This window comes from Indicator indicator, chromosome 1, assembly GCF_027791375.1.
Source record: "Indicator indicator isolate 239-I01 chromosome 1, UM_Iind_1.1, whole genome shotgun sequence".
NCBI classification, from domain to species: Eukaryota; Metazoa; Chordata; class Aves; order Piciformes; family Indicatoridae; genus Indicator; species Indicator indicator.
This window is the reverse complement of record NC_072010.1, coordinates 117,024,316-117,039,455: the sequence shown is the minus strand read 5'-3', so window position 1 is coordinate 117,039,455 and position 15,140 is coordinate 117,024,316. Positions and strand designations below refer to the sequence as shown.

At 42.2% G+C, this 15,140-nt stretch overlaps 1 protein-coding gene across 1 annotated transcript in view; it reads left to right on the top strand.

Annotated features, from left to right (window-relative positions):
- Positions 1-3,465, top strand: part of PRDM15 (PR/SET domain 15) — a 30,920-nt gene extending 27,455 nt beyond the window's left edge. The window contains exons 19-23 of the mRNA XM_054380907.1: positions 205-288; positions 476-651; positions 1,734-1,814; positions 2,184-2,396; positions 2,919-3,465. Coding sequence (XP_054236882.1) covers positions 205-288; positions 476-651; positions 1,734-1,814; positions 2,184-2,396; positions 2,919-3,395 — 1,031 coding nt within the window. The 3' untranslated portion in view covers positions 3,396-3,465. The remainder of the gene's footprint in view (positions 1-204; positions 289-475; positions 652-1,733; positions 1,815-2,183; positions 2,397-2,918) is intronic.
- The last annotated feature ends 11,675 nt before the right edge of the window (positions 3,466-15,140 follow it).

Genomic DNA, 15,140 nt, shown 5'->3' with positions numbered 1-15,140 from the left:
TCAGGTTCTCATTTCCCAAACAAAAATGTTGTCTCCCACATCTATTCCTCTTGGATTATCTTCTGCGAGATAAAATGGCATGGCTTGGATAAAAATGAAGCTGTGCTGCTTCTACTTGTTTGGATGTTGCCTTTGTTAGTAATATGAGACTTGGTGTTGTCCCAGATACCTTAGGCTCTGGTGTCAAATGTGCTCTTCATGCAGGAATCAAAGATTTCATGTGTGAGCTCTGCGGCAAGACGTTTAGCGAGAGAAATACAATGGAGACTCATAAGTTGATTCATACAGGTAAAGCCTCTAAAAACAGTAACCAAAGACAATAGCTTGATTTTGTTTCTAGGCTTGCTTTAGACTTGCCAGTCTTGGAACTAATCAAGTTACCAACATGACATTGTTTCTCTTGCTGAGGTGTTAAAAATGCAGTACTCATCTTTGGGGCCTGTTGCTAACAGCATTTCCTTCTGTCTGTCACCAGTAGGAAAACAGTGGACATGTTCAGTCTGTGATAAGAAATATGTCACTGATTACATGCTGCAGAAGCACATCCAGCTCACTCATGATAAGGTAGAAGCCCAAAGCTGCCAGCTGTGTGGGACAAAGGTTTCTACCAGAGCATCCATGAGCCGACATATGAGACGTAAACATCCAGAGGTGAGTTAGTTTGGCAGGTAGATTGTGGAGTGGTTTGCTGTGATTGTCTTTTTAATTTATTTTAAAGATAGTTTGTGGCCTTCAGTTAAGCATGCACTTAAACTGAATCAGCCTTTTTGTTATGTTTCAGTAGTAAACCTCTCTGACTGTCAGTCCCTAAAAATGAAATTCTGGTTATTTTAAATCCCTTTTCTTTTTTGTGCCTCAGCTTAAACGTATGTTTTTTCATCTTTTGTCTTCATCCATTAGGGAGTATAATTGATTCTTTTTCTCCATTGTGTTCTTTGTATTCAGAAGTGATCTGAAAGAAGTGGTTGAATAGAGAAGTGATAGCAGCATCTGCTGATGATACAAAATTATTCTTAGTATTAAAAATGAATGATGACTGCAGAGGGGCTGGATTAGAGGGATGTTTTGTCTCTCCCCAGTGGAGCTTTTTTGCTCTGTTCTACATTTCTGAATAGCTATTGTGTTTCTCTTCAGCATTTCTTGTTTAGGTTGACTAAGGCTTGTCCATTCCCTTTGAGTTGTTTTGGATTTTTGTAACGACCATTTTGTCATTAGTATTGCTTTGCCTTGAACTACCCCTATTTTTTTATCATCATGACTGGGAAAGACATCAACGAAAAGCTTTGTTGATTGACTTTTTCATTAAAAATGCAGCTACATATCTGCAATCCAGAGGGTAGCTTGTCTCTGTTCTTTGATAAGCTGAGATGTATTGATTTAGCTGAAAATAATGAATCAGGACACAATTGATAGGCTTATACACATTGTTTTCTGTAGAATTCATCACTTCCTACAGGGTTGTGTTCTGTCTGGAATATGAAAATAAACATATTCTTCTATTGTTATCTTTAAACTTTGCTGGGTTTCAGTGAGAAAGAAAAGATGATGTGCCATGAAGTTATTTAAAAAAAACAAACAAACCATGGTTAGATCCCTTGTATTTGGTGATATTTGTGAAACGTTAGCTTACATAAGTTTTGCTTTTTTTGTGACAGGATTTATTAGGGCAACGCTCCATTGTTTGTCTGTGATACACACTGTTGCAGTTCACTGACTTATCCCTCTGCCCACAGATTATTTCGGTGAGGATCGATGATTTAGAGCAGCTGCCAGAGACGACTACCATTGATGCCTCCTCAATTGGGATTGTTCAGGTAAATTCGCCGTTGCAGAATTCTGGTGGCAACTAGGTTCCAGGCCTACTGGAGGGTGAGGTGAGGATGTAACTTTTTTTGGTACATATCATAGCTGGGCATAGGCTGACAGACAAGGAATGTACTTTTTGAGAGAGTCAGCCCTGGTTTAGTGTGTATAAGCAGATGCAGTCTGTGTTGTTATGTATCATGGGTGCTGTTGAAAGGGAGGTCATTAGAGGAGGAGTTGTCATCCCCTGAAATCAATTTTTTTTCTAAAATTTCTTCACTTGAGAATTGACAGTGAACCAGCTTCAGGTGATAGTCTCTTACTTGGAACTTCACTAAGCAAAATGACTTTGTGTTTTGTTTTTAAATATATTGCTCCAGCCGGAATTAGCCTTGGAACAGGGAGATTTACCAGAAGGGAAGCGGCATATGAAAGCTCTTAAACGTGGCCAGAAACGAAAACAAAAGTCAGGTGAGGAGGAGGAAGCTCAAGTGCCTGATGATCCTGCCTTCAGTGAATACACAGAGAAGGAAGGTGAATTCACAGGGAATGTTGGAGATGAGACTAATTCTGCTGTACAGAGCATTCAGCAGGTGAGCTCCAGTAGTAGGATGATGGGTAGCAGGCATTCCTTAGAAGGGTAACAATTCTTTTTTTTTTTTTTTTAACTAATAGCAAACTCAAAACAATGATTAGACCATTTAGGGCTTATTTTATAAATTGTGGTGACACAAAGATTATTTAATAGAGACTTTAAAAAAACAAGGAGTTGGACCTGTAAGCTCTTCCAAGTTTTTTCATTTCCTTTGGTCTTACCATCTCCTTGTTTGCTGGATAGCACTAACAGGATGAAGGTGTGACTGAAAAGTATGGAAGTTAATTTGGCTGCTTGTTTCAGATGTTGCATCTGCCTCCCTCCCATTGTCTTCTTATTTCTGTACATGGAAGTTGTTACATTCCAAGCTTTCTGTGTTGCCCTCTGTGTGTGTTACTTCTCTTGCTGGCAGGACCAACATGTCAGCCCATCCTCAGTCAGATGATCTTTCTTGATGCTTGGTATTTTGTTTGTCAGCTGCCAGACAGAAGGTTGAGGCTACTTTTCTGTTTTTCCTCAGGTGGTGGTGACCCTTAGTGACCCAAATGTCACAGCCCCTTCCAGTTCTGTTGGGCTGACAAATATCACTGTTACCCCCATCACAACGGCAGCTGGAACCCAATTCACAAACCTGCAGCCGGTGGCTGTGAGCCATCTGACTGCACCTGAGCGCCAGTTGCAGCTGGACAACTCAATTCTCACCGTGACGTTTGACACTGTCAGCGGTTCCGCCATGCTGCACAACCGCCAGAATGACATTCAGATCCAGCCACAGCCAGAGGCAGCCAATCCTCAGTCTGTGGCTCATTTTATAAACCTGACCACCTTGGTGAACTCCATTGCTCCTCTAGGGAACCAGGTAACGGAACAGCATCCTCTCTCATGGAGGTCAGTGCCTCAGACTGATGTCTTGCAGCCCCAGGCACAGCCAACGCAACAGCAGTCTGGACAGCAACAGGTTCAAACAGAGCAACAACAGCAGATGTATAGCTACTAATTTATATTTTGAAAAGGTTTAACATGGACAGTACTGAGAGACAAAAACACACAGACGTTTGGAAAATTTCTAATAGGACTGTTTGCTGGATACCAAACAGAGATGGCAAAATGTTCATACAGTGAAATGTAAGTAAAATTGGCAGAGCGCCCTGCAGCACCCTAATCTGGAGATTCTCATGCTATCTCTACATCTTGCACTGTTAAAAAAAAAAAAGAAAAAAAAAAAAGGAAGAAATCTGACCATAAATTTAGCACCCCCTTGCAGTGTGTGTTTCATGCAGTAAGATTGAGATTTGACAGGAGCGTCATACTACATCTTAACCAAAGCAGGGAAAACCTAAATACTACAGCATTGGTGATACAAAACCCTCTGAGCCATACCATATCACTTCTTTCCAGTCTGGAAATTACATATGAAGACCTTGCTCAGAGTGATGTTGGAATGCACTTGTGGTCAGCTGGTAAAGACTGAAATGTGAAGATACAAATGAGCGAAACAATAATCGTCTTGGGTTTTATCTTCTTTAGGTTTTGTTTGTAACAACACTGATAAGTAGGCAGAGGTTGGGGCTTTGGGGTAGGGATGAGTGCGGTATGGAAGAAAATATACCAATTTCACAAAGTATTTCCATTTTAGTCATGGGAAAAATCCTGTACCCGTAACACAGTGTTAGTGCTACTTGAATCCGATAGCTGGTCTCATGCTAAAGCCACTTCTATGGTCTTTTAGACAAGTTTGAATCAAAGCAGTTATGAACTGAAACAAAAAGAATGTGGTAATGGTTTTATGGAATTTTTCAAAACTGCTCTGGAAGTCTTACTTTTAGGGAATAGGTCTGAAGAGCAATTGGTCCTCTTTGATCAAGTTCAGGATGTGAATTTTTTTCAATTAGTCTTCTTTCATTGTGTAATAAACATTTGAGAAAGCATTCTTTTAATATATATATATATACACATACACATATATATATATGGCCTTTATACTTTACTGTGTGTTCCTGCTGAGTATTTGTGTGAAAAACAGTCCTTAATATGATCCATTAAGTTTTTCATCCCCGTGTTGCCCTTTCTTACAGAAATAATGTATGGATTCTATTCCTTCTGTTTCCAAAATTTATTTCCAAAACTCGTGGCATTTTCTTGCATGGTGAAATGCAAGGGAAAAAAAAAGAATGTCTGAAGCATATTCTGCCACACGGAGGCAGCATGCCCAAGTGTATAATGGGCAAGGTTTGCATGACTGTTAGGGGTGTAAGTAGTGGGTTAGGTCAAATACATCATTGCTGATACTACACTTTCATCCATTCTCCATACATTGATGTGCAGTCTGGACTTTAGTATGTCAAGAAGATAGCATCTTTCTCACAGAGAAAAATCAGATGGTATCAAAAAGGAATAAACTATTAAAAAAAATGCTGCCTGAAATCCTGAAAGACAAATCTGTCCTACTAGCTGTGGCTGAAGTACAAGGGCCTTTGGGGCAGCAGACTGAGCCACAGAGCTGTGCTAAAGGTTTTTGCTAAGGGTAAAGCTGCTGCTGTGTTTGACAGTGAAGATAGATTAATGGTTGTAAAAACTCTGTCTGTGCCTATCGTATTTATGGAAATGTTTTATGTATTAGCAAAAATTATTTCAGCTTTGAAAATGACTTCAGCTGTATGAACGTGGACTACTTGACCTCTGAAAGATGCCTTATAATCTCTACAACAAATTCTTCCACAGTATATACATCTGGATATTAAAGTTAACCGCCAGTGGTTTTCTTGGTGCCGCATCAATGTCCAGAGGCTCACTATGCTAGACTCTGCTCAAAGCTTAGTTGCAACAAGACAGGTATAGGAAAGGGTGTTCTAGTGACAGATGTGATGTGTCAGAGGAGCAGAACAATTTTGCTGTGAATGCCAAGAAGCCTGTAAAATGTTTGCATGGGAGGGACTTACACCTGATGGGACAAGAATACATATCAGAAAGATAAATTTGCTTTTACTGGAGTGGCAAAGAAAATAGTTTTCATTCTCTAGCTCCTTCTGTCTTCCTCAGATCCTGTTAACACATTACCATGATATTCTGTAATTTTATCAGCCTCCCAGTATTCTGAGAAGTGCAGTTTTATGCCCTTCTTACCACTTGGATTATTTCACCACCGGCTTGAGAGAGTTAAGTTTCTCCTCAGATGTCCTGCCCACATATGCTTCCCCTCCACATTAAATCCACTGGTCAAGAGGAAGTTAGGTTTTATTTATGAAGTGTGTTGTTTATGTACTTGAAACTTTTTTTCCCCTGTGTTTGGAGCCTAATTAGTAAAGGCATGTTATCTTTTGGCAGAGTAATTTTAAAGAGGGGGAAAAAAGGGTGGGGGTGGGGGTGGAAGGAAAGCAAATGGAAAGGTTCTAGGTCACATTGTTATGGTAAATAAAAGATGGCTAGCATCTAAAAAAATACATATATGTGTGTGTGTACACACACTTGGAGGTGCTGCATATAGGGCTTCTGCAAAATGAGAGGTTTGTTTAGACATATGTAAATGGTGATTGAGCTTTTAAGTGGGGGAAAAGAGGGTTTTTTTTTTCCTTAGCTGCAGAGTGAGTACACCTGTGCTATGTTAATACTACTGACAGTAGTGTTCATGATGCATTGAATCAGCCCGAGTCTTTTTAGTATGTAGTTGCCTATTTGATAAGAATTGCATATGGAGGTAATCAGCTATTAGAGAGACCTCTCTGACTTCACACAAACTCTTTATCCTAACATGATCATCTGGTATTCTCTATTCTTACACTGCCTAGCATCCTTCCCACATCTTTCCCACTCACTGGAGCAAGTGTGGAGGAGGGCAATGAAGCTGGTGAAGGGCCTGGAGAATAAATTTTATGAAGAGTGACTGAAGGAGCTGGGGCTGTTTAGTTTGAAGAAGAGGAGGCTGAGGGGAGACCTCATTGCTCTCTACAACTACCTGAAAGGGCATTGTAGAGAGGCTGATGCTGGTCTCTTCTCACAGGTAATTAGTGATAGCACAAAAGGGAATGGCCTAAGGCTATGATTTGAGTAGGTTTAGGGTGGACACTATGAAAAAAAAACTTTCACAGAAAGAGTAGTCAGGCATTGGGATGGGCTGCCCAGGGAGGTGGTTGAGTCACCAACCCTGGATGTGTTTAAAGGTCATTTGGACGTGGTGCTTGGGGCTATGGTTTAGGGGTGAACTTTGTAGGCTAGGGTTATCAGTTGGGACTGATCCTGAGGGTCTTTTCCAACCCGAATGTTTCTGTGATTTTTCTGTGATTAACTGCCCTGCATAATCCCATCCAGGCAAATTAGCATCTTACTTTTCTGGTACAGACTGATTCTAGCTGATTTTTTAAAAGGGATGATCACACAAGAAATGGTTGCATGTTGGTGGTCACATAGAAAAGAAATAGTCTCTTCAGTCCCTCAGTTTCCCCAAAATCATGGAATCATAGAACAGCTTAGGTTGAACAGGACCCTGAAAGAAAGCTTGGAAAAGCAGCCTAGATGTGATTATCTAGCACCCTGTCCAGCTGCATCTTTAAAACCTCCAGTGATGGTGCCTCTACCATGTCTCTGGGGATGTTTTTCCAGGGGATAATTGTTCTCACTGTAAAAAAAATTATCCTGAATCATACTCTGCCTCAAGAGGGAAAAATGGAACCACTGAAAGGGCTTGGACTAGGCCAGGCAATTGAAAGTTCTCTACAAGCTCATCTTCCCTTCTCCTTTTAATCACTCTGTTTAGAAATGATCTTCACTTTCCCTGCAACCATCCCTGTGGTACCTCATCATCTCAGTGTGATTCTGTTCTTGCTACTAACATCCCTATGACAACACAGCTGTATCTTGGGTGTGCTGCAACATGAAACATTTCAAAACAAATTACTTTGCTTTTGCTTGAAACATATTATTTTGTTTGGAGAAGTCATAAATGGATGCCTTTCCAGACCTTCCTTTGGAGAACCTTTGACTGCCAGCTGACCTCCCAGCTAAGCCTTTTTCAGATGAATGCCAAAGTTACAGCCATGCTGTTTCAAACTGCACAAGAAATATAACTGTGTAAGGGATGTGCAATCTGAATGTCCTTTGCCAATTTGTTGCTAGGGCTGTCGGCTACAGGATGTGAAGGTTGCTGTGTTCAGCCATGTGTTGGAGATTTTTGCATACTGTTGAGTAACAAACTGGAATTACTTTGAGCCAAAGGAGCCATGTTGGGTAGTGTTCTGTGTATTGTCATTGTTTATTACTAAGACTGTTGTTTAATTCAATGCTGTCTGTGGCACATAGGCTCTGAAGTAAAGGAGCATCAGGGTACAGAACCCTTTCTCTAGCAGTGTTGCTCTTTTCTGGTCCTCGATGCATCACACTTTTTTTTCTTCAGATCACATAGATTTGCTTCAAAAGCAAGAAGCTTCTTCATCTCATAGAACTTTGCACATCCCAAAATATATAGGAATATGGAGTAACACTAAAATATTTGTTCTATAGCCTGTTACCAAGTGATAACAGAAGGCAGAGGAGATGAAATCTTTCTTGGCTACAGCCTGTGGTGAGTTTTCTCAGGAAAAGCTGCTGTATCAAGTGCTACTACACTCTCTAAAATTAAAATGTTCTTTTTAGAAGTGTCAGTATGAAAAGTGAGTGTTTTTGCAGAAACCTACCAGTCAGTCCCCTATCAGTCTAGCCAGTCGTGTTTCTGTACCTTTGTATTGTTCCAGAAATTGTTTGAAGTTAACAGCCAGGTAACAGCTGAATTTATTTCTAGAACTGAATTTTCAGTCAGTTAGTCATAATGATTGACTAATGTTCTGCACACCTAGAGATGCCTCAATTTCTCAACTTGAAAGCTGGGAATGGAAAAAACACCATACATCCAAATGATAATCACATAAAAACTATAGGTACCACATGAAAATGGATAAATAGCTTTGCCAGTATTGCTTTGTGAATTCTTCTTCAGTAAAGCGATTTCCTTAGTGCTATTTAAAGTAAGGATAATGCCACTCCTCCTGATTAACTTTTGGCCTGACATTTATTACTGATACAGGCATACCTGTTGCAAAATGTTTAGTGTTTTTGGTATACCTTTTCCCCACGGTTGTGCGTTGGCCTCATCTGGTGTAGAAAGGGAAGGGTACATAGCAGTGGAGGATACTGCTGATCCACACCGTGATGCACAGCAAAGCTCTGCTTGAAGTAGATTTGGAGACAGACTGTGCAGCCAAGTGACTTGTGTCTGCAAGATTCGTTACCAAGGTTTGTTTTCACATAAGAGCTTTTGCCCTGTAGCAAATCCAAAGTGGCATGATGCCAACAGGAGAAAGAAAAGGTTTTTCCATCGTGCTTGTCATCAGCTCAGAGTGATTTTCTTCCATACTGAGATACTGCTATGTGCACTGCATAAGGCAAAAGCCATTAACTTTTCTTCATTAAAAATGTAACACTGAAACACCATAGGCACTTCGTCATACAGTGGAGCCAGAATTGCAATTCTGGGCTAGCTCTTTCCTGTCACCAGTTACAGCCATCTCTAAGCATGTGGAAAAAAGTTGCTTTACAAGCCGAACAGAGACAAACAAAAGCATTGGGGGCTAACGCATGAAGGGAACCTCCTAGCACCAAATTTCTTTTTCCATTTGGTCTATTTTGAGGAGAGAGTCTAAATGGAGCTTGCAATTCTGGGCTAGCTCTTTCCTGTCACCAGTTACAGCCATCTCTAAGCATGTGGAAAAAAGTTGCTTTACAAGCTGCACAAAGACAAAATCATTGGGGCCTATAACATGAAAGGAAACCTGGCACTTGGCCTTGTTGAAGATTGAGAGCCATTCTTTTTTATCTCCCTCTCCTTGGTACAGTAAGGAACTACTGTTAGGGATTCCCCACCCTTTCCTTGAATGATCTGGTTAATTTTTTATTTTTTTTTTTAATTGTAAACCACTCCTCTCCATGCCAGTGTCATCTCTTCTATGACTCTCCTGTGGCCGACTTGCACACAGAGATCATGTACAGAACAGAGCAGGTCTGTTCTGTGTGCGAGAGAGGACATTTGCTTTTTAGAAAACGCTGCCCCCAGTCTTGCTTTTCGTCTTCCCAAAAGTGATGAAACATGGACCTGCTTCGTTCTCTTATCGCTGTGTATCTTGCCCTTTGGTTTCTGCGTGTTGCTGCACTTAACACCCTGAGTGTGTTCCACCTTTGAGTTCATGGTAAACTGAACACACACTGACACTTTCTCCTAGACAAGCAACAAAGTATCAGCATGGCTAGAAAAATAAAAGGCAGCTCGACACAGTTATCACTAATATTTTAGCTAGCAGCACTGCAGTCCCCACAACTTACCATATAGTTTGGTACAGCAGGCTAAGTATGTGTTCTCCCACATAGTTTTTAGTTACACTTCTACTGTATTTTATTGCCTCTCATCTCTTGGCTTCCTCTTTCCAGGTTTGAATCCGTTTCTTGACAACCACTACACGTGAGAGGTACAAGCTCAGAGACACGTTCCTGTGAGCCCTGTGAACACAGCCAGCTGCGCTGGGAAGAGAGGCTGAAGTGAGCACGTGGCTTGAAGGCAAGGCTGCCAGAACTCAGCTGGTGTCTGCACTCACACCACTCAACGCCTCAATCCCTACATGAGCACTCTTGGCATGTGCTATCTCTCTCCCTGAGCCAGCATCACAGCAAGAGGCTCAGGCTCACGTGGGCAGCAGAAGGGTGAAAATATGTAGAAAACTGGCATCATTAGTTTCTCCTACTTTTAACTCCTTGTGCTGCCATTACTACACTTCTTTCTATATATAGCCTTTTAAAACTTTGCTACACTTAAAGCAAGAATTTAGAACTTTTTTGAATCCAAATCTGTAAGTATACTAAAAATACAGGAAAGCAACCTAAGTGACAGCAAAAAGACACTAGAACTTTGCTTTAGCTGAAATAAATCCATAAATACTTTAAATACTGCTTTTGACATCAGCTGCTCTACAACCATTGCAGCTAATAACCTTTTCAAAAGTATTAGGAACTGCCCAGGCATGGTAACTGGTCAAAACCAGACCATGGATAAGGCAGAAATACAACAGCATTACACTGCAAACACTGACAAAATCCTAACTCTGGGAGTGAAACTGAAGATTCCTGGACAAGTCCCTCCTTCCCTGCCACACTCAAAGCATGCCCCTTCTGCCCCTTTCAGCTCAGCTGTTGGTAATTCAAGTTTAGTAATGGTGAGGCTGGACTCTCTAGAAAAGCAATTGGATGTATCAGCCACAGCTGGCTGTACTGCAGGGGCTCAGTATGCTTAATCAGGGTCTGAGCTGAACTGGCAACAGTACTTCAGCACCCAGGAGGGAAAGCAGATTCAGAACAGCTTTCTCCAAGTGTTTTAGGTCTTATGAAATGTAAATTCTCGCTGAGAATAAGCGGCGGAGATATTTATAAAGGTTTAATAAATATTTATTAACAGTATATTACAAGTGATATACGATTTGTATTTACAGGTTCTAGTATTCAGTCAGAAAGAATCAACTCTGTAGAATGTATATATATACAGGCACTTTGAATAGTTTGAGGAAGTCTATATGTTTAGAAAGTGAAACTAAATTGGAGTGAGGTAGAGAGAGGGGGGGTGGGGGTGGGGGTGTGAGTGCTTGTCAGGAAACGGCAAGCCCACAAACAGGCAGTTTGCACAAACTGCCCCAGAAACTCTACGAAGAAATGTTCAGTTTACTCACTAACTGAAGAAAGTTCTCGAGGTTCTTTCTTTATACTGTTTTATAGTCCCGGAAATCGTAGCACGGATGTATTGTAATAACGTGATACAAATGGCGCCAGCCGCGTGGTGCCGTGCCGCGTGGTAGCGGCTTCTCTCGGAACAAAGGGCCCTGGAAGATTACTGGGGATTCCCAGAGGCTTTGCAAGTCAGTTCGCAGGGTGCACTGTGTGAACAAGCTTGCCGCTCCAGGGGAAAACCCTTGTCGATGTGGCCGCAGGATACGGCCAAAAGCGGCTCCTCTGTGAAGCTGGAGCGACCCTTTCCGCGATCTTACGGAGATCGGCTGGGGAGGGTGCCGGTCCTTTGGGCAGAAGCAGCGATTTGTGGCAGTGCACTCGGACGCTGATGATGGTTCGAGTCCAGGGCAAGGCGGATCTCTCGGCGGCAGAAGGCACGAGGCAAACATGGGCACGTACACGGGAACAGGCGCGGGTATTAACACGGAGCACTGAACACGGATACCGGGCACGGAACACGGAACATGAATTTACCGAAACACCCCCATTTACCATTTGCCGCACGGACACTGGTCCAGTGAGCATCCTTGTTAAACAGAGCAATTCACCAAGGAACTGGTGTTTCACCGAATATAATGTGAACATAACTTCTGAACAAAGCCAAGCATGGGTATGTCGTTGGCGTGCCGTTGTCCCAAATGACCCAGGAGATTGCCTACTCAGACAGAGTGGCGCCCAGCCTTCCCCCCCACACTCCAGAGCACCTTTTTTCCACATGCTTAGACATGGCTGTAACTGGTGACAGGAAAGAGCTAGCCCAGAATTGCAAGCTCCATTTAGACTCTCTCCTCAAAATAAACCAAATGGAAAAATAAATTTGGTGCTAGGAGGTACCCTTCATGTGTTAGCCCCCAACGCTTTTATTTGTCTCTGTGCGGCTTGTAAAGCAGCTTATTTCCACATGCATAGACATGGCTGTAACTGGTGACAGGAAAGAGCTAGCCTGGAATTGCAAGCTCCATTTAGACTCTCTCCTCAAAAGAGAGCAAATGGAAAAAGAAATTTGGTGCTAGGAGGTTCCCTTCATGTGTTAGCCCCCAATGCTTTTCTTTGACTCTGTTCGGCTTGTAAAGCAACTTATTTCCACATGCTTAAGCTTGGCTGTAACTGGTGACAGGAAAGAGCTAGCCCAGAATTGCAAGCTCTGATTAGTCTCTATCCTCAAAAGAGACCAAACTGAAAAAGAAATTTGGTGATAGGAGGTTCCCTTCATGTGATAGGCCCCAATGATTTTCTTTGTCTCTGTATGGCTTCTAAAGCACCTTTTTCCCACATGCTTAGAGATGGCTGTAACTGGTGACAGGAAAGAGCTAGCCCAGAACTGCAAGCTCTGATTAGTCTCTCTCCTCAAAAGAGAGGAAATGGAAAAAGAAATTTGGTGCTAGGAGGTTCCCTTCATGTGTTAGCCCCAATGCTTTTATTTGTCTCTCTGTGGCTTGTAAAGCAACTTTTTTCCACATGCTTAGACATGGCTCTAAGTGATGACAGGAAGGAGCTAGCCATGAATTGCAAGCTCCATTTACACTTCCTCTTCAAAATAGACCAAATTCAAAAAGAAATTTGGTGCTAGAAGGTTCCCTTCATGTGTTAGCTCCCTATGCTTTTGTTTGTCTCTGTTCGGCTTGTAAAGCAACTTTTTTCCACATGCTTAGCTGGTGACAGGAAAGAGCTAGCCCAGAATTGCAAGCTCCATTTAAGACTCTCTCCTCAAAAGAGACCAAATGGAAAAAGAATTTTGGTGCTAGGAGGTTCCCTTCATGTGTTAGCCCCCAATGATTTTCTTTGTGCGGCTTGTAAAGCAACTTATTTCCACATGCTTAGAGATGGCTGTAACTGGTGACAGGAAAGAGCTAGCCCAGAACTGCAAGCTCCATTTAGACTCTCTCCTCAAAAGAGAGCAAATGGAAAAAGAATTTTGGTGCTAGGCGTTTCCCTTCGTTTGACTTGGGTCACAAGAACCCATGGTAAGTTACAGACCTGAGGATGTGTGGTTGGAAAGCTACAATCTGGAGAGGTACCTCAGGGTGTTGGTAGACAGTCGACTTAACACGAGTCCGCAGTGTGCCCTGGTGACCAAGAAAGCCAATGCATCCTGGCTTGTATTAGAAACTGCCCAGCAGGAACAGGGAGAGGATCGTCCCCCTGTATTCAGCACTTGTGAGGTCACACCTCAAGCATTGTATTCAGTTCGGGGCCCTTCACTATAGGAAGAATATTGAGATGCTGGAGCATGTCCAGAGAAGAGCAACGAGGCTGATGAAGGGCCTGGAGCACATGGCCTGCGAGTAGCTTCCAGGGGATCTGCGGTTGTTCAGTCTAGAGAAGAAGAGGCTGAGGGGAGACCTCATCGTTCTCTGTCTGAAGGGAGGTTTGAGCAAGCAGGGGGCCAGCCTCTTCTCCTTGATGACAAGCAACTGGACCAGAGGAAGTGGTTACAAGCTACACCAGGGGAGGTTTAGGCTGGATATTAGGAAATATTTCTTCACTGAAAGGGTTATCAAACATTGGAATGGTCTGCCCAAAGCAGTGGCGGAGTCACCATCCCTGGGTGTGTTCAAGCGGCCTGGAGCTTAGGGACATCCTTTAGTGTTGACCCTTCAGTATTGGGTCACAGGTTGGACTGGATGATCTTCAAGATCTCTTCCAACCATATACATTCTGTGATTCTGTGATCTTGCACTGGCTGTGTTGTGGGCAGGTGAATCATAAATCAACCACATGTGTGAGCTCCTCTTCCCTTCTTTGCAGACCCACACCTAGGTTAAGACTCTGGTTTGAGCATTCTAAGGAATGCCCTTTGACTGGTGTACAAATGGCACTTGTGCCCAAAGGCCCTAGTTACCATCTAGAATTCAGGATTGGTTTACAAATTAGATTGGGGGTACGTAGGTTGGGGGTATTTGGGCAGGAGAGGGTTTTTTGGGGTGCTGTCTGTGTCTTAAAAAGTAAAGAATAGGTGCTTTATTGCACACCTGTGGTGTCCCTGCTGACGCACACAGGAGATTTTTGCTGAAGAGACGATGGGATCAGTGACAAAGCACCATTTTTAAAGATGCAAAAGAGAAGAACTTAGATTGCATAATCAAGGAGAAAAATGAGAAACTTTGTCCTGAAGGCAAAAGCAACTACTTCTCATTTGTTCACCTCCCTTTTCCACTACTTTTTTTTCTCATGAAATACATGCAAATCCCAACATGCTCTAAGTTTTGCTCCAGGCATGATATACTGGTGTGGTTATTTGAGTAAGAAAGTAGGTTGAATAGAGATATGAGGTGTTCTTGGCAGAAAGGTCTTGAAAAGAATGCTTTATTTACTGCTGTTGTTTTAAAGTAATCCAGTCACCCCTGAGAGCATTTCTAGTCAGTAAAGGGATAGCTATCATTCTGATTATACAGCATACACATTGCCTCCTTAATTTACTTTTTCTCACAGTATAACCAGTATTTCCCAGGCTACCTACTTTAAAAAGAAAAGATGTCTAGAACTTGAGTGTAAGCATTTTATCAAAATGAAGAGTGGGTTAAAAAGTAATTGAAGTAAAGCAAGAAATTGCTGTAATCAATTAATGCTTGCAAGAAATAACAAATTTTTGCTGCATGAGACATTATCAGAGTCTGGAAGCAGTAACTAAATGTGTGTGGTTTCTTACACTTGGCTACAAAGACCTCCAGCTCTCGATGTCATGCACTGCCAACTAATCCATTCTTATCTTTAATGGTGCCTGTGTTTGGTGTGAAGGATATTGCAAGGTTTAGTCTAAAATAACAGCACTATGAATAGAAGAGTTAGAGGGCAGTTGGTGGTGAGTAGGATTGTTTGGTTGTAGCTACAAAGTAGTCATAGGAAGATGTGTTTTAACCCATCCTAAATCCTTTTGCAGCCCAACATCTCATCAGACACTTGCCTTCCACCAGCAGGTCCCCCACTTCTGCTCATGATCTGGCTGTTC